General features: G+C 45.2%; 1 protein-coding gene across 3 annotated transcripts in view; it reads right to left on the bottom strand.

Annotated features, from left to right (window-relative positions):
- Positions 1–22,369, bottom strand: part of HPSE2 (heparanase 2 (inactive)) — a 110,623-nt gene that overhangs the window by 76,415 nt on the left and 11,839 nt on the right. For 2 of the 3 annotated variants that reach the window (XM_064663030.1, XM_064663031.1), the window contains exon 3: positions 20,693–20,854. The exons of the other annotated variant lie outside the window; for it this stretch is intronic. In XM_064663030.1, coding sequence (XP_064519100.1) covers positions 20,693–20,854 — 162 coding nt within the window. The remainder of the gene's footprint in view (positions 1–20,692; positions 20,855–22,369) is intronic. 3 annotated transcript variants of the gene reach the window in all.

The raw sequence follows: 22,369 nt of genomic DNA, 5'->3' as shown, positions 1-22,369 counted from the left end.
GGTATTCCCCAGCTGCACTTGTGACTCATCAGCACACATGCCAGAGTAGCTCCCAAGCCGTGAGATCCCCATGGCTCACTTGGGTGACACATGCTGAGGGATTGCCCAGGCACCCCTGCAGCAATTCTGTCCTCCCAGGGAGCAGAGCCCTCTTCCTGCTGGTGCACGAAGGCACCACATTTCTCATGGGGCAGCATTTAAGGGCAAAAGTAGTTCTGCTTTATCCTATCAAGATCAAAGCCAAAAGCAGCATATTACAATAACAAGAGTTATACAGAAGATAGCATAAAGGATGCATAGTCAATAACTGCCTGAAATTGAGATCCACGATTTGCTGTTAGCTGATTTCTTCCCCATAGTATCACCCAGTCATTCAGGTTGAGCTGAGAATGGGTTGTAGCCAAAAATCCTTTGCCAGAACATGCTCTGAAGAAATAACCTTAGTTTGGAATATAGCCTGTGAATATCTGCTCACTCAGTTCCAGCGAAACACTGAAGGGAAGCAAATCTTCAAATAATTTCTGGTCTCTCCTATTCTTTTTCCGGTCGCTCAGTTTGAAGATGGTAACATACAAATTTCCCTGTTTCTCTCCTCTTCCATCATCTGCTCAGGAGCCCACTCTCTGCTAGCTCACACTAACACTGATATGCACAATTTTGTCCTGAAAGCCTGGTCTTCACATCTCCATGTGGAAGGATTGCTTGCTTCAGCCCAAAAATTTTTGCTTTGTGTTTTCGTTTTTCCTGATTTACCTTTCCAGTTCAGACAACTGCACTGATGCATTAATCTTCCCATCAATTCCCATAAGAACCAAGAAACAGTTACCCTCTAGCAACCAATACATCTTCAGTCGTGTGCTGAGGTGAGACACCAGGCCGTCAGAAGGGCCAGGAGGGGATCTGAACCTTGTCCAGATAAGCAGGTACCCCAGCAGGATTTTGGGCTGCCTGCCTATGCTTGGGCCAGTTGAGAGGTGATGCCTCCCAATAATCCAAGGAGAGAAAACTAAAGCAGGGTGCCTACTGTCTTCCAGCAAGCATTACATGAATCACCTATGTCTTTCATTCATGATGCCAGTACTCAGCTCCTGGCAGGAGCTGGAGGGATTTTACCATCTGGCCAAGCACAAAGCCAGAAGGACAAGGGCAAGCAGGAGCATGTGCGAATGAGCAGCATCCCTGCTTGTCCCACAGTCTGCAGTGAGCCATCAGTCATGACTTGCACCAGATTTCCTAGTGTCAGTTCTGCTGGTGAAATGCTCCTGACTCTGGAAGCCTTAGCCCAAGGTCTTACAGTACGTTAATCCCACCACATAGATCTGAGTAGCATATAAACACCATCATCTTCACCTCTGCTTGGCACATCATAAATACAACTGCTTGAAGCTGGCCATTGGACACTTGTCCAAGGGATGGTGCTGTAAATTCAGAGAGAGAGAAGAGTCTGCACAGGAACAGCCCAGGAGAGAGCAGGAGACAGCTGTTTCATTTCTGCTTGTTACAGGAAAATATTTCCATGAAGTGTAATGTTTGGAAAATGTCTAACAACCCAGTTCATGCTTTCTACAGATTATGTGGACTTAGCATTTCTGTTGTCTATACTGGGATAGATGAATAGAGAGATAAAAGGAGGCATGAAAATATAAGACAGTTGGAATGCAGGAGAATCTACAGAATGTGCGAAAAATGTAGGAAAAACTAAATAAAAGAGGAAAAGACAAATGAGATATTGTCAAGGCAGCCAGTGAGGCAGCAGGGTCCCAGTTCAGAGGTGGCACCATTAAACGACAAGCGAAGGAGCTCTTACAGAAAGCTACATGATTTTTTAACCCCGGAATTCACTAGGGGGAGTCTGTGGTCAAGGGCAAATGCCAGAACGAATCTGTTTTCCAGAAGAAAAAGAGAGTTCAATCACCTCAGAATAGGGGCTCAGGGAATGAGACGGCTTCTGCACTGGCCACACCCAGGGCATGTGACCCAGCAGCTCTCGGGAAGGTGGGAGGCATCCACCACCCACTGCACACAACAGAGGCTGTGGGAAAGCAAGTTCACTTGCATCCAGAGTGAGGACCAAATACCATGGCCCTGTAAGTGGGAAGCAAAGAAATGACACCAAGAAAAATCTGATGAATTTGCTTGTGTTTTGCCTGGAGAAGACTATTAAACCTTTCCCCCTTTCCTCCTCCAGCTTGTCACAAAAATCTGGGATCCTGATCTGGAAAAGCCACAGTGTAAACACAGCAGCTTAGACCCCAGGTACAATCCTATCTTGTCTCAAATGCAAGTGATCAGCATGTCAGACATGCTGCATTAGAGTGACCATGTCCTACATCCTCTACTCTTCTCTGCTGCAAAGAGGAATGGGAGGATACAGATGCCTATGGAGACCTATGCAGAAAGGAAGCACAAAGATCAGGCAGAAAAAGGAATTACCTCCAAGCAAGACCATGACATGAAGGGCTTTCCTACCAATCTTGATGGAAAACAGCCCCATCTAGGAGGGAAATGTAAAGGACTAGGACAGAGTGTCAGGGATTTCCAAAGTATTCATGCTTGTACAGAGCAGCCTGTCATATGCAGCAATGCTAATCCTAAACCTCTGGGGAAATACCCGGCCATACACACCAACTCCTCTTTGAGATCCTGCAATTCCTTCAAGTGCACTAAAAGCAATTGCATCACACGTGTACAGTTGCCCATCCAAAACTCCATGAGTGTCCAATCCCTTGCACATAAAAGTATCAGTGATTTCCAGGCAAGAAGCCTGGATGCATGGGGGCATTGCCTCCGTTTCCAGACATTTGGCAACCCCTCAGGATTCTTTCCTCTGTGGACACATCTGGGCTTCCCAGACACGGGACAGTGCAGCGTCTCTGGGCACGCACAGCAGTGTGCAAGGCCAGGAGACACATGAATCCCCCAAATCTGGCTCGATGGTGACAGACAAGAGGACACATCTGGGGAAACCTGGACAGCTGGTTATGCAAAGAGCAGACTGGCCCAGGAGATAGCCAGCAGAAGAAGCTGGTGGCATCAAAGGTAAATGACATGCATGGCAGCTTGGGTCCTTCTTCTCACAGCTTCTACCTGAGGGAAAACTAGCACTTGCATCTCTTGGGGACAGGAATGCAAAACTTGTTCTGCTTCTGGACTGTGCTGTCCTCACAAAGAGAAACAAGAGGCATGGAGTTACTCCCTGTCCCCGTGGGGCTGCCAGAAATAACACAAACCTAACGTCTCACACCAGCTGGCGAAGACGACTAATCTGGCTTCAGGAACTGCTTGAAAGAGAGCCAAACCTCCCATCCAGTTCTCATGGCCCCCTCCACCTCCCTCCAGACCCAGTTCCTTTTCTGGCATGATGGTATCCTCAGTGCTCAGCTGACGGCAAGCTGCTCCTCGCAAACCACTCTGCTGACCCACCCTGCTGCTCAGTGCTTGGTGGGAATCCTTCATGCTTTTTCCATCCCACACCATGGCCAGACATGGCACAACAGACGCTGGCTAAATGGTGGCCAGACCAGAGGGTGGTGGGGTGGCAGACACAGGAGGAAACTCCACTCCTCTGTTCCTCCCTCCACCATGGTCCCCGGCATTGCTGCTGCACCTCTTTCCTTGAATTAGGCATCTCAAGAGATTCCCTGCCCATCAACCTGCATTTCTGACCCTTCTCTCAACAGCCTGTGTCTCTCTGGAACCTCCAGTTCCAAAGTCTGCACTCTTCTGTAGAAGAGGAACTCGGTCATATTTTTAAATAATTTTTTTAAAGCAATTATTTTCAAAATGCAGTATAAGGACCAGAGCAAAAGCATCAACAACATGATAACTGGGCCTGTCTGCATTTACATTCAATGAGGGTGCTGAGACACTGGCACAGTTTACTCAGAGAGCTGGTGGATGCCCCATCCCTGGAAGTGTTCAGGGCCAAGTTGGATGGGGCTCTGAGCAATCTGGTCTAGCGGAAGGTGTCCCTGCCCATGGCAGATTGGTTAGACAAAACGACCTTTAAAAGGTCCCTTTCAGCCCAAACCAGTCTATGATTCGTTTCCACCAGCAGTTTGCAAGATAATGGAAAAGAGTAATTTTGACAGTCGCATGACTAGCTGCCTTTTTCTGATGATTCTGCATAGCCCAAACCAATAGCTGTGAAGGACAGTTTAATTTAGGTGTTGGTGGAAACACAAGGGTTCATTTGCACAACTGCTGTCACCTACACTTTTACTCTGCTCCTGCTACCACATCCCGCCCTGTGGTCCTGCCTCACTGTGGTTCCAGCATTAGAAAAGCTGTGTTGAAAATATGTAAGAAAGTATTTTTCCTTTTGAGTCAGTGCAAAGGAAGGAGGCTGGCACATTCAACAGCCTTTGGGCTGCATGTAAATGAGACAGAAGTCTGTGTGTTTCAGAAAGAAAAGCTAAGTCCAAAAATGAATTTTAAATGGGCGAGACCCTGATGAAAAGATGCCCTGCATTACAAGCAGACAGAGCTGGGCAGAGCTAAACTCAAAACATTCCGAGCCTGATTTGGTCTGCAAGGTTCCTATCGTCTTCTGTCACACGTTATTAAACATAGATCAGAAACAGGATCTGAGATTACAGAACAGACTGAACTCTGGACATCAGAAGACACCTGTCCTATAAATAGGAATCATTTACCAATTCAGAGCAACGCACACATGTTTTGGCAACCTCTCAGGCTATAAAAGCAGAACCCCCAACTTCAGAATTATCCAAGTGCTATTATTTTAAATGCAAAACAATGATTTACATCATCATGACTTAACTCCTCATTTCCCAAATTCTCATCATGCATGTCTGAGCTGAATAGCACCCAAAAATTAACCCTTCCCAAAGGAAGACCATTACCAATTTGGAAAGTTGCCTTTTTTTTTTTTTTTTTTTTAAGAATAGACCAGAAGCAACAACAAAAAGCAGAACTTTAGGTTTGGAGCTGCTGACTTGGTACTATTGATTTCTTCAATAGCTTTTTGCCTGCATCCCCACACCCCAGTATTTCAACTTCAAAACTCCATAGTCGATTCAGTCACTTAGATCACAGACTTTGCATGGCAAAGTGCTCAGAAACACCAATTTGGGATTTTGCACAGAGTTGCAATGCTGGGCTCCAATTTGTTGACACTTGGGTTTCTAGGAAAAATTAACAGAAACATGTGCAAGGGTCTGTGTAAGGGAACAACGTGAAGCGCCGCTTCCAAACAGGTGCAGCCGATTATCTGAGGCAACTCTGTGCAGGAAAAAAACCCGCGGTTTTCTTCACAGATTCTGAGAGCACTAAAAACTTCCAGATAATGGGAAGTCCCTGAAGCTTTTAGAAAGTGTTTTCTCATACTCCATACCTGGTATGACAGCTGCTTCTTTGCAGCTATGGGGAGTTGTGGTTTTCCATTTGTGAAAATTCAAGTGAAATCTATCATTTTTTGGAAAGGGCCTAAGTCCTGGTGTTCTCAAATATCTTTACAGGTTGAACATTTGGAAAGGATCCAAGACTCCAATCAGAGCCTGAATATGTGGAAATATTTAACTCTCTAAGAAACAGTATATAAAATAAGCTGTTTCTCTGCTTGATGACTATTTCAGGATTGACTAATTACTTGTCATGATGCCAAACACCATAGAGGTGGCTCAAGAGGATAATTTTTGAAACTTGAATTTGTAACATTCTATCAAAGGAAGACTATTTCTGTGTCTAAATCCTGTATCTGGGAATTTATATGCAGCAAGATCATAAATGAATTTTTGGACACCCAAGTTCAGAAGTCAAGTTATTCAATTAAATACCTGCTAAAAGTTCTTTGATACTACTGTATCAAACACAGGTTCCTCCTGGGAAAAAACTCACATTTCAGATGGTTGGTCTCTGGATCTTGTTTCAGGGAAGGATTTGGTGGCAGGGAGCAAAGACTGACCTGCTGTTCTGGTCGGCACATCAGCTTCTCCCTGGGGGTGGTTATGGCAAGGAGATGTAGCTAAACTTTCCTACATTCAGCCACCTCTGGCCAAAAACCCCTGACCTAAACTCAGTTTTTCTTCTCTTACCAATGGATGTCACATCAAGGCCAGGTAGGTTCTGGCATAGGAAGGGGCTAAATTCATCTGCTCTCTTAACCAGAAGAGAACCAGAACCCATAGTCCAAACTCAGCTTTGCTTCCAGCTGAGTGAAAGGTCCCTTTGGCCAAGTTACTAGCAAAGGGTAACAGATTCAGTTTGGTTTCGAGAGCATTTAATTCCTGCCATCACCTATTCTCTAGGAGGCACCACACTCACGTTGCACATTTATACAGGTTGTAAGTATAGAGAGAACCATTAATACAACATAGTTTTGCTTCCTGCTTGAGACAGGTTAGAGAATCTAACATAGAAATTACTACATAAAAAGGACAACTACTGTCTGAAACAGTTTCAGCAGGAGTCTGGCTTTCAGGATGACACTGGCTGCTAATCCACCTCATACCCAGGTAGAAACATTCCAGCTTTTATTCTCAGCATTGGAAATCTGCACATTATTACCCCAAGATTGTTCTGCATTCAGTTCTAAATCATAGCTTCTCTTTGTGCCTTTCTTCACTAGCATTTCAGGATAACTCCTGAACTTTTTCTTCCCCTTGTTGATACTTGCACATTATGATTAAGTTATTTTTAAATTTTCCTTAAGTAGATGTATCTTACTTAAATCTTGTCTGTAACTCCATATTTCCAGGATTTGGTCATATTTACTGCTCTTTTCTGAATCTTTCCCAACCACATAGCATTTTTTGCTAAAATGGGCATGAGAATTGGACATGGTGTCCAACACTGCTTCCCAATACCATTTCCAATGTCAGAGCTTCCCATTGATCCTTAGAGGGCTCTGGGTGTGCCTATCCTCCCAGCTGCTGCTCTGCCCATGTGGCTCATGCCCATCCAGCTGTTTGCAACATTCCCAATTCCTTTCTATTTGTCTGCTTCCACCTCAAATTTAATCTTTACTCTTTACTCCTGTAAAGTCCAAATTTATACATTAATATTAGTTCACCTAGAAAACTCTTAGATGTCACTTCCAAGCTCAGAGCTGGAAGGGCTGAGGGCTAAAATCTGCCCAAGCCGAGCAGCAGATTTCAGAGCAGTGCCTTGACACACCATGCAAGATAACTAGAGGCTTTGGCACAGAGAGGACAAAGATATAGCAGCTGTTAGAGCAGCTATGTCTATTTAATATCTTGCCATTTAAAAATAACCTTCTACTTGTCACTAGCATTACAAGGGTGCTTCACTAGTTGGAGGTGGGTGTTGTGGGGGGGTCTGGGAGTTTTTACCAGTGCCCAGGGGGGCTGGAGCATAGCTCAGCAACAACTGGGTGATGAAGTGAGCGGAGGGAAGAAAAGGGGGATCAAGGTCTGATTAGCGCCACGGGAGGGAGAATGAGAAGGATCTTGGAAGAGGAAAAGCTGCAAAAGCCAAGCAGAAGGGCACAAAGCTGCGGTGAGGGCAGATAACCATCAGAACAGGCTGAACTCCAGCGTGGTGGGAGGGGACCAGCAGCACAGCGGCCAGTGTGTGGGAGAAGGAGAGAAGGAGCAGCATGAGCATGTTACGAGGCCATGGGGAAGACACAGCTGTCAACCACAGCCCTACAGAAAGGCATGAGTGGGCTCAGCAGGGGAGACACACATGGAGTTTGGTTTTGGCCATGCTGAGGAAAGCAGGCAGCCATCCACCTCGGAGGTTGTGCAGGATGTGCAAGGCTGGCTGGTAGAGGGAAGAAAGAGGTCTCCTCCAGGGCATTCCCCACCTCAGATGGGTGAACTGGATCCAAACCAACATTGCAATTACTCCGAGGAATGGAGAGTGGAGAGCAGAATCTTGTGTTTGTGCAGCAAGGGGCAGGCTGAGGGCACAGAACCCAGCCAGGAAAGGAGGAGACTTGTGTGATGGGGCTTTGAGTAACCTGGGCTAGTGGAAGACATCCCTGCCTGTGGCAGGGGGATTGGAACTAGATGTTCTTTAAGGTCCCTTCCAACCCAAACCATCCTACCATTTTATGTGGAGCAGCATCTATCAATAGCAGCTCTAGCACTTTGTTGCTATATGGTCATCCTTGCACGGCACAGAAAGCAGCTGTGGCTTGGGCCACCTGGCAAATCCTGCCACCATCTGCAAGCACCAAAGTCCATTTTTCCTTCCATATTCACCTGCTGAGTGGCTCAGAAACTGGCAGTGTGGCTGCCTGGCAGGCATAGTAACCAGCACCATGGGCAGCCTTCCAGAGATGCAACCTCCCTGCCTACCCAGCTCACCCAAGGAGCATTCTCCCTTGTTTGCTCCCAACCACTTTCCCCGCAGACTTGTTCCTTGCAACCTCTGACAGAGCATCTCACTCTATGACTCACCCCAGCAGCATGAACAGTGTCCCAAGCCTGCCTGTCTGCTTGGACCAGTCCAAGGCCCCATATCCCCCCAAGTTCTCTCCCCATGGCAGGCACAATACCGCCCCAGCACCCTGCCCTTGCACCACTGCCACCTCGGGGTACCCAGCGCCAGCCCTCCCCACACAAGCACTCACAGGTACCAATGCCCTTGTCCAGCAAGGAGATGGAGACATAGGTTAAGTTCCATATGTGTGAGGAAAAGCAGGCAGCTCTGCAAGGCACTAGAGATGAGCAGGTTGGGAGAGAGGCTGTTCATGCCAGTAGGCTCAGATAAGAAGCCCTGGTGGCATAACCACCTAAATTAGGTGCATAAATTTCGGTGCACATCCACCTAAAGGTAAAACCTCCATAGGTACGCACTTCTGCTGCTATGTGCGTATGCCTCTATGGCTACAGTCTGCTACTGATCCAAGGACTGTCACTGTTCCCAGGATTCTATTCTATGTAGTAGATAATACACAATGGTTTAGACAGCTTTCCTGTGCAACTATGTGTTAGGAAGCACCTAGGAACTGTTATACAACGTCAAAAGATTTCCAGAAGGACCTTCTGCAGTTGGTATGACTGTTACTTTGTCAGACATCTAAGCAATTTCTTGGCCTGTGCCCCCCCACCCTCCCAAAAAGCCTCCAAACAAATCCCAGAGCTGAATCAGTTTCCTCCATTTAGAGGCTCCACTCATTTTTTTTCTAGGATTCCCATTTTCTTTCCTTCTTTCTCTTTACAAATATATAAATAGTCACATTGTCATAGGAGACAAGTAGAGACTGACTCTTATGGGTAAAAAACAGATGTTTCCCAATCTTCCCTAACAAAGTAATATTTTATATATGGCTCTTCAATGGATTTATAGCCAATGAAGGGATGTTACTACATTAGCTCATGGAGGGGGTGGGTGATAAAAACTGGAAAGGAAGAGCCAGACAAGGAAAAAAGAAGCTATCCAGAGCGCTGCAATTGGAGAAGCATGACAAATGGGCAGCACAGTTTTAGAGGGCTTCGACAGCAAGGCAGATTGCCTGGCTGGGAGTGATTGTCCACAGCTGGAGCATCGCAGAGACCATCTGGTATTTCTTAAACATGCTTTCCCCAGGTGATCCAATTCTTGGAGTGCCCCAGCAAAAAGAAGAAAAAAAGGCCTGTGAGTCTCAGTCCCATTTCCAGAGTTCTCCTAATTAGTTAATAGAATTATATTTGAACTGGTTTCAGTTTCTCCTACAAAACCTTTGTTTTTGCCACCTTTTCATCAGAGAAAAAAAAAATTAAACTCATGCAGGTTTTAATTTCTTTAAGAAAGTCAATGATTGTGTCTCTTGGCACAGCAACCCAATATAAAATTTAATGAAGTAAAGAGAGATCCAAAATTTCTTTTGAACACCTTGTAACCTTGCTTTTCCCCCACCACTTTTAGTTGCACAAAGCATGCAAATCCACAGGCTCTCACATTACTCTCCCACCCCTGTGTATCCATCGCAAGTATGAGCCTCTGAAAAGCAGAGCATGGACTGCATGGGGGACTCCAAGAACCTCTTATTTCCAGGATTTTGACCCTTTTCTCAGCTTGGAAAAGAAGTTAGAGTTTAATTAACTGTGCATGCCACACAGTCCTGTCCCCACAACAGAGGGCTGTCAGAGGAGCAGTACAACCACATTTGTTGCTGCCCTTGTGTTCCCTGTAAGACATCCCTTTCCTGAGCCAGGAGCATTGGGAACAACTAATGAAGAAAAGAGCAAGAGAAAGCGGTAAATAATAAATGAATGGACAGATGGAAAAAGGGTTAGAGCAAGCAACTGGAGAACAAGCCTTGGGAACCAAACCGCGTTCCCACCAGCAGGCAGTGCCCCCACAGAGCAGTGTGGGGCAGGAGCCAGGGTCCAGCCACAGAGATTATCCCTGCCACTCCCCGCCAAGCCAGGCTTACCATCCGCGCCTTTCCCCTCTCCTCTCTGTTTTCTCCATGAGTTAGCCCAGCCACAAAGCAAGGGTCTGTCAGACGTATCCTGCACACAACAGTCACACATCCCCAGTCCCCGGCTGCACGCTCCTCAGCAGCACGTAAATAACCACTCCTGTTATTTTTCACAGGGAGCAAATACATAGGGATGGTGGCTGGAGTGCTGAAGCAATACTCCTCCAACTGCAGCAAAATTTGTTGCTGTGTCACAATTTGCTAGGATAGTTTTTAAAAATGCTGAAAACTCACCAGACACAGAGTTTCCTGCTCTGTCCACATTGGCAGCTACCTTCTTCAAGCCTGTGTTTGAGAAAAGCTAGTGGGACTGTAATCCCAGTCAAAAATACATACCCAAGGTGCTTCAACACGTCCAGGCTGGAAAAAAGTATTAGGAAGAAAATACTGGACAAAATAATCCAAATGAATATTCAAAGGGGTTTTTGGTCAGGTTTTTTTGCATTGCTTTGAGGTGGTTTAGGTGGCCAAAATCTGCATATTCCACCACCATGCTGGAAGGCGATTTTGGCAGGAAACCCATCCTTATGCAGTGGTATAGACAGAGATAATAGAAGACAATATAAGCCTTGATTGTAAAGCCAAAGAAATAGCAACCAGCTGCAAATTACAAAGTATAGAAAATTAATAAAGAATTTAAAAAGCATGATGGGAAAATTCACGCCTTCATGAGTTAAGAGTGAGTGGTATTTAAATATAGAGGAAATAAGGGAAATGTGAAAAAAAGATACAGATGCATTATTTTGTGCACTTGGTAAAATTACAAATGTAACTACCAAAATATAAGTACATGTGCTCTGTATTGAGGAAAAAAAAAAGATGATGAACTCATCATGAGACGATTATATACTTCACCATTTACTAATGACCAAGAGATGTATTAGATAACATCTGCTTTAGATAAACACTGTTAAATCACCCACCCTGGATAATTTGCACCTCCAAGTGTGCTGAGGAGATCTCTGACCTGCTAATGCTAATTTTTAATAAATCTTGGAATGCCAAGTAATTCTAGAAGGGTAGGTGAGACCTAACCCCATGTTGGCACTTCAGCAGGACTCACTGACCTATGGACCAACAGCCAGTCATGCTGACAGCAGAACTTCACAGAGTAATTAAAAGCCAATATGAGAATCTACCAATAATTCATTATATTCATATCTTAGCTAATTACCAGCCAACATATGTTGTACAGAATCAAGTCCTCTCTAACTGATGTTACAGCTTGATTTAAGAACTTGCATTAATAGAAATAATTTGGCATAAGCAGATAGATAGAAGTGGCTGATGAGACAAAAACCTATCCATCGCCTGCTTCCCATCCCACAGGATGCAGTGTTTTTACCAATCATTTAGATAAATGCAAGATCCTTGGAGGCAGCTTGCAGATAGCACAAATGAAGGTTAGCAAATAAGGAACAAAACAGCCTTCATTTACCCTGTGATCCAATTTGTATGGCTAAATGGCCACCATCCAATGAAGCGTGCTTTAATTCAGCCAAGCACAAGATAATACACGTACAGGAAAACAATATAGGGCTTGTATCTCTGGGATGGAAAAGTCTGTCCTGCATGGCCACAGGTCAGAGGAGGAGGCATGACAGGACTTTGGCAAACTGAAGCTTAAGGAGCCATGTCTATTCAGCTTAAGAAAGAGAAAAATCCACAAGATTTGACTGCTGTTTTACAGCAGTAAGGCATTAAATTAGTGTGGGAGGAGAAGGGGTTTTTGACCTGGTGGAAAGAGGCAAAGAAAGATCCAGGGGTTGAAAATCAGAGCTAAGCACAGTGCTGACAAAGAGGAAGAGTATCATCAGCACAGCAAAGGATGAGAAAAATCACACAAGGAGGTCTGGATGATCTTAGGGGCCCAGCATAAAAGCAGGGGGTGAAACTCAATAGTACAAAAGGCAGGTATAAAAACCACTGTGTAACGTAAGACTGGAAGGATCCCAGACACTGGCACACTGGGGGTCTGCTTTAGGCTACAAAATCAAGGAGATCAGAAGCACAGGCTTATTGGGAGCATCTGAAACACAGAACCTGCTGGTAATTAGGGACCTTTAACTGCCCACACATTTGCTGGGAAAGGAAGACATCAGAAACAGCCTTCAAGTTCCTGGAATGCACCAACAAAATAAATTGTGAAAGAAGAGAGAGGAACAAAACTAGGAATGAGGTTCCTTAAAGTTTGATTCTCATCAACAGAGAAAAACTGGGAAAAGCCATGCAGGTGGAAAGCACTGCAGGTGAGGAAGCCTGAAAAGAGTGATAGTACTTGTTTGGAAAAGAATGGGAAATACTGGCAGAGTAAAAGTAGTGCTTTGTAAGAACAGAGACTTTGGTAATCTGAGAGGGTTGGCAAGTAAGATTTTATGCCAAGTGGAAAGGGAGTTCAGGAAAGATGGTGTTTTGTAAACATGCAGCAAGATAAGGGGACAGATGTAAATTATCTTAGCGTGGGGGTACGATAAGGGTAGATCACAGAGTTCTCCATGGCTCACAGCATGCAAAGGAGAAATGGCAACTCCATCAGGCTAATATGGATGAGCACAAAGGAACAGCACCAGGAGAGTGACAGAGCAAAAGAGCCAAGTGCTCCACAGAAACTGCTCACGGCAGGGATTGCCAGCGGTAACAAGAAGGCATTTGATAACTACATCGGTGGGAAGAGGCAGACCAAAGAGTTCAGCACCTCCTGAGCAACGAGAAAAGGTTAATAGATTGGTTTATGACACTGAACATGCCACAAGCCCTTCCAAAGCTGTTAGTGCGTGTAAGCCCTCCCCCCTTCCACCAAAAATCTGTTTTCTGTTAGGTTTATGTGTTTCTTTATTCTCTACACAGCACCCAGCACTGGCTGGTTCTGGTAATGACCTTACATACTATAATGTACGTAAAACTGCTAATTTTAAGATGCAAAATTTATAAAATATCTTCTCTTGCGAGGCTATTTAAATTGCACAGTAAATTGAATTTAATAAATTCTGAACACGTCACAAGAAGCCATATGTCCCACAGTTACAAAAGCAATAACGTAATCAGATAATGAGAAAGCCAAAGTGTGGCTTAACAGACCAGCGGGTGTCACCTGAAAAAGAGATTCACCTTCATGACCTCTCTCACACACACACATGTTGTCAGCACAAAACGAGTTGTAAAACTACTAATTAGGGTAAGAGAAGGCAGGGGATCCCAAGGGTTTGGCTCACAGCTGTCTCAGGAAGCAAAGAGGTATAAATTGGGACAGAATTTCACAATAGTCAACAACTCACAGAGTTAAAACAGAAATGTTTAATGCTTTTGTTGGTTCAGACTTCATTTAAAAAAGGATAAAATTATAAGAGCACGAAGTTAATGTAATTAAAAGCAGTAGAGTAAAAGTACGTCTGGTAGCACCTGAGCAGAATGAAAATTACGGGAAGTTTGTTGTTTTCAAATAGGCTGAGGTCCATCAGCAACTATCTACGGGAATTTCTGGAAGACAAATGAGGTTTCAAAAGACCGGAAAAGGGCAAATATACTGGCTATATTTAACAGGTTGAAAAATCAAGGAAATTGCAGGCCAGCCAACATAACTTCAATTCCTGGAAAAATTTTGAAACAAGTCATCAAACAATCCATCTGCAAGGAAGGGCTGGATGCAATAGCCCTGCCATGTGAAGGCAACCTGCCTTCTCTTTGATAGTGCAAAAGGGTCTCATATGTGGGATAGAGGCAACAGATGTTGTATACCTCTACTTTCTCTGGACTTTACCTCCAGTTTTGTGTAACATTTTAATTAGAAAATTACAAAAATAGAGACTACATGAAATTCCATGTGGGGAATGCACAGCTGGTTGGGAAATAGTACACAAAATTGCAGGCATGAACAAGTAATATTGTAGCAAAAATTCCATGATTATACAGCCAGGAGTGTCACGCACAAGGTACATGAAATAACCCCACTGCTTTTCTCAGTCAAGAAAGGCCTCGGCTACAATACTGGTCTCATTTCAAGGCAATGTGCTTCAAAAGCATCCCAGATCCACTGGAGAGAGCCCAAGGGACCCCAACAAAACACAGAACCACAGAAAAATTGTAAAGAGGGCTGAAAGGGACCTCAAGAGGCAGCATCAACCACGTATGTGTCATTCAAATTGAAAATAAAATGGACATGAGAAAAGAGCAAATGAAAAGCAGTTGTTCAGTGCAGAGAGCAAAAGTCTTCAGGGAAACATGATAACAAGCCTCAAATATGTAAAAGAATTCTGCAAAGAGAAAAGGAGTGCTTTAAGCTCTTCTCCATGTCCATGGGGAGAGGACATGCCATCACAGGCTTAAACTGAAGGAAGAGATTTTAAAAGTACCAACTCCACAATGATGTATCTAATTATGCCCTAGAACCAACTGCTGAGGTAGGGCACATCACTGTCATCACAGGTTTTAAAACAAGGATGAAGCCACATCATCTGAATCGGTCATCAGTGATGTCCCCACAACCTGGGCAATGCTGCTGCCTGGCTGCTGAGCCCTGAGAGCCTGCTGGTTTTACACAGACATGTTCAGGAACACCATATATTTCAGCTGTGCACCAAACACCCTCAGAAGGCTGTGCAGTAAAAACAAACAGTCACTATTTCAGAGTGAGCTCATATAAACAACTGATAATGGCACAAAAACACTTAGTTACAGGAGATTGTTTACCATGATTTATTTTTCCCAGCACCATTCCATTGATTCTGATCCCAAGGTCTCATAAGACACCTGCAAACCATCCTCGAAAGGTTGGCACCTCTGCTGGTCATTTACTGTGGGCTCAGTACAGGTACTGTTTTAATGACATTACAGTTTTCCTGTTACTGTTCTTCCAGGAAAGCCTCCAGTGTTTCGCAGCAGTTCTCTCTCCCTCTTTCCTATTGGAGCTGATGACATTATTGTCTTCCCCTTGCTGACATGACTTCCCCACCAGTATCTCAGTTGTGCTAATCAAGGAGACAAGCTCAGGGAAATGACTTTCACTGTGTTTTTAGCTTTGAATGCTACTTTTTCTTCTTCAGCCCCAACCAAGATTTCAAGCCCCCCAGAGTTTGACTGATTTTCCAACTGTACCAGCTGGTCACACAAAAGATATTGCCTCTCCTCATACACCTTTCCCCAAGCGGAAACCAGGTACGGATTTGTCACAGAAAAGGCTAGAAGATGCCCTCTTGAGGTCCTTTTCAGATCTATTTTGTACAACGCTGTGAATAATGTGTGTAACTTATAGGGACTGTGATGGACAGAAGGGCAGACAGCTTAATCCAAAAGACACTCTCAGGCCTGTTACACAGCCCCAGGGATCATTCTCCTTGAAGAAAAGCTGGAGAGCAAGTGCAGTGCAGACTACCCCTGTGCAGTAAAACAGCTATGATACATGTGACTGCTGTGCAGACCACAGGACATTTAAGTTGCTGATCCCAAACAAGCTGCCAAAAAGGCAAGGAAGCTGTACTTATCTCTGCAACAACCCTCTCAGGTACCACCTCACAAGGTGGCCCCCCACCAGCCATGCAGTTAGCTGTAGCTGGGGATAAAACCCATCTGGGGAAAACACCAGCAAAATTAACCAGAGTAGCCTTGCTGCCTGGCAGCAGAGGCACCAAAAACACACCCAGCCCCACACCCCGCTTCCTGCACAGACTCTCTTGCAAGGGCAGCCTCTGAGCCATGGTCCTCTCCAGACCCACCACTCAACGGGACGAGTCCCAGACGCTATGGACACGTTCTACTCCAGGACCACCATCTTCCAGAGCCACAGCATTCAGCAGGAATCACAAAACCACCAGGGGAGGTTCACAAGTGCAGGAAACACACATTTCACAGGTGCTCGACCTGAGCCGTGTGATTCCCTGCCAAAGAACAAGTACACTTCTGGCTCTTGCTGTCTTTGGGGAGATGCAAAAAACATATTTCTGTGGGACAATGTCTCACTTGAAAGCTCTCCATACAGACACACTGCCCTCATCTTTGCTCTGTGCCTCCCTCACATAAGTTTTCTGCAGTAGCCACACACACGCTCTGCTTTGTTCCACTCATCCCACCATTACACATCCCACTGGTGAAAAGCTGGTGTGCACACTTCGTCAGCATCGCCTCATGTCCCCATAGCACTTACCTCGGACAAAGAGGGCCTCTGCCTGGCTGCTAGTGTCTCCAAAAATAGACTTTTTTTGAAAGAAAAACCTCACACAGATCTCACAACTGCTGTTACGGCAGAGTTTAAACTATGTAATTATCTTAACAGGGTACTGTAAAACAGTGTAAAACTTCTGATTGGAGTGTTGGACACAGACAGTGAAATGCACTCTCTGGCAGCTCTCAGCTCTGTTTGTAGCAGTTGCCACCTGAGTTTAATCCCTTCAAGTCTCTTTCAGTGCAGTTGGAAGAGACACTCCGCTAATGCTCCACAGTGGAGCATTATGTGCCCTGTGGAGAGGGTCTGCCCTCTTAACAGCTGCTTTCAAAGGCTGTGTTGTGTGATATTACAGGATGGAGGGCTCCCACCACACATCCTGTGGTCTCCTCAGCTGAGCTCTCTTTTTCAGCGCAGACGTGGTGTGGTGGGACAGGCTGGAGAGCTGTCATCATTAGTCTCTTGATGAAGTGAAGTAATCTGAGTTGCAGCTTCAGGCAGAAGGTAGAGCAGAAAGAAGAGATGTTTCTCCATAGTTCAGAATGAGAAGTGGGGCACTATTTTGTTTCCTCTGGATGGGAACTCTTAGAGGGAAATTTATAGTCTGTACTTGTTTCTTGGGAAGCTCAGTTACACTTAACACTTCATGTAAATACAGGAGGGGACACTTTTTCACATATGTCTATTGACCTGAACAATCCCCTCTCCCATGGGCTTAACAGGCTTTACTTAATAATAGTGCAGAAACCTGGGGATATCCAGTCTCTTAAAGTACAAATGCAATACACTACCCCAGCCCAAACTGGTACCACAAATGGAGGAGTTCATAGTTAATCTATCAAAGCTTTGCCTGCTGCTGCTCCACTCCCCACAAGCTCACTCCCTGAAACCTGCATGCATGATGTGTCTCCACTGCCCCAGGCAGTTCCCCACACCTCACCTGCTGCCAGCCCAATGCTGTGCATTCACCCCTCAGTTCCAGGGCTCCAAAATGGCCTTCCTGTCACCTGAACATTTCTCCTGAGGGTTGCAAAGGAGGGAAGCCTGCTGTGATGATTGCAACTTCTATTCCATCTGATACGAAATGTAAAAGAATCACTGCTTGCTCCAGTGAGAGAAGTGTTTCTAGGGAAAGAGTCCTTCTCCTCCTCTATCCCACTGTGGGCTGAGCTCAGAAAGCCAGTTCCCAGAGGAGAGCAGGTAATGCTGTGCAGTCTCCCTCTGCTCTACCACAGACTCACCCTGGAGCACCAGAGATGCTGATCTGTGAAACGAGATACCTATCTCTGAGCACCAAGGGATAAACAGCAAAGATTAATAAACCTCAAAATATTTTACAGCATTTAAATAGCACTGTCCCAGATCAAAGGCAATCGGTGATGTCAGTGAGGCAGCCTCAGTAAGCCTAGAAAGATCACATACAGAAAGCAGAGGCAAGATGCAAGAGAAAGCCTGCATACAGGAGCCGAGGAATGCTCACACACAACAAGAGAAACCGAAGTGGTCTAAGCCAGAGCCTAACATGTGTTCCTGGAGGAATGAGAGCCAGAAAGACTGCCTGGTTTCACTCAGTCTCAGTTGTGTCTTAGCACAAAAAAAAACACATTTCATTTTAAGACACGCTCTTACCTCGGAGGTACCTGCTGCTGGGAGCAGCTTAAAATCCCAGCGCAGCGCAACACGACCCTGCCTGATTGCTGAAATAAGGAACACACTGAGAACTATGTGCAACTGGTGAATAGATTTGAAAAAGCCCCCAACTTACACTGATGCCACAGGGACTGCAGAATCCTACTCCCTTCACTTTAAGAGCTTTCATTCCTAAAGCCATGAGGACACTGCATGTAAGCTTGACGGCAATATCTCTTGCCCACACTTGTAGGCAGAGTGGGAGGCCTGATCTATAGTCTTTCAAGTTGTTCATATAACTATGTTATGTGGGAGGAGGAGGAGGTAGAGAATGGGACTTTTTGTTCAAATCACTACAGTGGTAGTGGTAGTAACATGGGAATAAAAATGCCTCTCAAGCTCTCTGAGAGTACCTATCCCATCATAAAGCATCTTTATTCTCACATGAGTTTGGGCAAGATACTCAATTTACATTTCTTTGGTACAGTTAAAGTGCTGCAAGAACTAGCAGTAGTAGGACCCCTCTCACACAGTGGTGTGGGGTTCAATATTCCTCCAGTCTAAGTTGGACACTGAGGGTCAGAAGTGACTCCTAGACGGAGATCCCCAGGAGGAAATCCTCTTCTCAAGGATTCGCCGGATACTCCATCCCTGCAAACTCAGTTCTTCACTGTCCCTCCCTAAACTACGTCTGCATTCTTGCTCCAACACCTTTCCTCATGACCTGGGGACTCCCTATATAGCACTGTACAAACCCACTGTGCAGAACAAAAAGAAGTCCTCAAGCAAACTCTGGCTGATTGATTTTTGAAGGTAAGAAATGACCTTCTTACAGATGTACAACCCCCTCTGCCCACCCCAAACACCAGATCCATCACAGAGAAGGGAAATATTTACACAAGTTCGTAGAGTTCCAGTTAAATATTATGCTTAGCTGTCTAGAGTCTATGTTCTCAGACTATGTCTATGAAATAAAAGATTAAACTTCATAACAATTATGAAGTTGCTCTGCTCACATTCAAAGGGAGTTAAAGGACATTAAAATAGTTCTTTGGGTAATATTCTGGTGAAATTGTTCTCTCTCCTCTGGAGATTTAGAGTTAAAACCTTCTGAACTATCCTGTAAACATACTTGGAAAGGCTAAGAGCTAAGCTGATAACCAGGTAGCACCTCTGCTCTGCAGGTTCTGTAAAAAATGTGAGCAATGCCAGAGAGCTTTTGAAGCAGTGAGGGAAGGAGGATAGGGGAGAGCAGCTTCACTTCTCTAGGGAAGTTTGTTTAGTGGAAAGTAAGCAAGTTGTCAGAGGAAAAGCTGACAATGTTGATTCCAGCAGTTGTACTGGGAATAAACAGCCAAGTGGATTACATTACAGAGAATGAGAAACGGCTCTGAGGATCCCATTTAAATGCTGGGCCTTCAGGAATGATGCAATTCAGCCACACTCCAATGCCTAGTGACCCCCTGGGCTGAGCCCTTTGACAGCGCTGAGATCCCCATCCCACCTCTGTGGGGTCCCCAAGAGGTCCAGCACAGCTGATGTCCCCAGGAGTGCCAGAGCTCACTGATACACTGGAGAAGACACAAACCCATCCTGGCTTCAAGGCAGGGGCTGGACATTGAATTAGGGGAGGCAGCAGAGAGAGGGGAGGTTGTGCAGGACCCGTTTGTCTCTCCCAGCCCAGCAGCACACAAGAGCCACCATCTCCTCCCCAGACAGAGCTCAGGGCCCTCCCTCTTATAAAAATCAGATGCCTGCCTGCCTTTTGCAGGAAAGAGACCTGTCAAGAGGAGAAGGGGATCTCATTTGATTTATTAGTCTCTTCCTCCTTCCCATCATCTGTGGCTCATCCAGCTGTAGTGATAAGGAGAACAGCTATGAAAGGACCCTGCTGGCTGCTGGGATCCCATCCTGCTGCCCACTCACTGCCTGAAGACATCAGTCCTTTACAAGCACCATTAAATGTGTATCCAAAATGTGGCAGTCTCCTCCATCCTTTGAGAGTCTGTTCTCTGGATAATACAAACAGTTGCCAGAAAAAGAGTATCCTCTCATCTCTGTCTAGGCCATTATCCCTTTATATTTGCTCTTTAATATTTACTGGGTTCACACAAAGTGCATGCTCTGGAAAGAAAAAAAAATCAGCTGCAGCTTAAAGGACTCCAAATTTAGTAATTGCTGCAGACCCATCAACGTGAACAGTTAGCAGGGAGATTTCTTCAGCACTTCAATGCTGTGGTATTCTGCTTAGGTCAGACTGTAGAAAATGTTCTGTTCGGGGGCACCAAATCTGGAGTGTCTGCATAGGTGCCAGCTGCGGAGGCCTTATGAGTCCACCTTCAGTTCCTGCAGGTCCTTTCCCTCCCAATACCTAGCAATCTTGGTAGGAAACAGAAGCAGCCAGAGAGATGCTGATTCATACAGAGGTGAAGAACCAGAGGGTTTTAACACACCTGTGAGTTATCAAGAACTAGGCCCAGCTTCTAGCTCCAGAGCTGGTCTTGCAGCCTTACCTGTTAGTGTGAGGTTGCTGTATGTGTTTGAAAACTGCTCCTTTAACAAAACCAAGTGCATCTGAGCTGCCTTTTCCCTCTGTAGCTCCAACATTATGTCAGGATGCTGGGCGATCTTACAGCCTTTCTGCTTATCCAGGGCAATGTCGCTGCGAACAATGTCTACAGCAAAAGGGAAAGAAAAAAGGGAGATGGCCAAACCTCAGCTTTCATTTTCATTTTCACCAGACACTTGGATCAGCACCAGCCAACACGTCAGTCACACAACCATCACTCAGCAAGAGCAACCCGAAAAAAGGGTCCAAACCTCTTGGATCCACCTATCGAATGACCATCCCCTGCTCAAGTCTCCTTTTACCTCAGAAAGCTCAAGTCATATGCTCACATAACCTACTGGCCCTTTCATCCTTCAGCTACCTAGCTGTTCCTCTCTTACAGTGATGACCCCTCCCTTTCAGGAAAGTGCAGAAGTCTCACAACATTTATATTACAACCCTGTTACTGGTGTGTTTGACACTAAATAATGAGAAAAGACTAAATCTCATTCTGGTAATCCCTTGCTTCCATTTAACCTTGCCTGTCGAGGAGGTGATGAAGAAGGCTTGTTTATCTTTACTGCAGCTATCACAGGTCAGCATGTCTTCTAACTCTATGAACAAGTGTCTGTACCCTTCTAACTCCTGATACTCAGCTCAGGAGGAAGGAAGATTATTTAATAATTGTTTTCTTTTCATATGAGCATCTTGTAAGTCATATAAGAATATGATAAGTGATATAAGAATATGATATTCCCTCTCCTAGACCTACTCACCTGCTGGGGAAATGGAATGATGGAGTAGCAGGGCAGAACAAGAATCAAGTAAGATGTAAACAGTCTAAGCAGGAGGGGAGTGGTGAAAATTAGTCCTTGCGAGGTCCCTTATGAGTTTAATAAACTCTGCAACATGTTCAGATCCACAGGCACCAGATGCTGTGTCTCGTTCTTAGAAAACCTTAGGCGGCCAGCTCTGATAAGGAAGGGTGGAAGTTGGAGTTCTTCCACCACACTGCATGAGGTCACCCTTTGCATCATGAGGTTGCTCTTTGCTTGGTTTGATTCCCATCTAGCCAAAAGTTTCTGAAGGAGTTTATGCCAAAAGAGAGTCATGTCTTGCTCCACATACACATTCCAGCTTGGTTCAATTCCCATCTAGCTAGAAGCTGCTGAGGGAGCTTGTTGTCAGAAGAGACTCACATCTTGCTCCACACAAACGCTCCAGCACCACTATTGTTATGTGCATCAAGGAACACCAAAGTTGCTTTCAATAGTCATACCCCTGTCTTTTGAAGTGTCCAATCTCAGGTTCAGCAAATTTAGGTTCAAAGCTCCGCTCTATCTTGGGCTGCCAGGGAACTGCTTCCAAACCTGAAGTGAAGGACTGGAAGCCACATTATATTCCTGTCTCTGAGCGTCCTCCTAGAGTCGCTACACTTGTCTTGCCCAGGCTATGTTCTTTTTCCTGCATAGTTTGGGATTAGCACAGCTTCTCTAAAGTCTGTCTAAAGCATACTGCTCAGAACAGCAATGTCATTAAAGTACCCATGGTCTGTAGTTAGGGACATGAGTTCTCTCTCCACCCACAGCTAGCATACTCAGGACTGGATACAGGGCAGCATCCAGCTATCATGAAAATATAA

Source organism: Pseudopipra pipra, chromosome 8 (assembly GCF_036250125.1).
Source record: "Pseudopipra pipra isolate bDixPip1 chromosome 8, bDixPip1.hap1, whole genome shotgun sequence".
Classification (NCBI taxonomy): Eukaryota; Metazoa; Chordata; class Aves; order Passeriformes; family Pipridae; genus Pseudopipra; species Pseudopipra pipra.
Note: the sequence above shows the minus strand (reverse complement) of the source record. Positions and strands in the feature narration are given on the sequence as shown.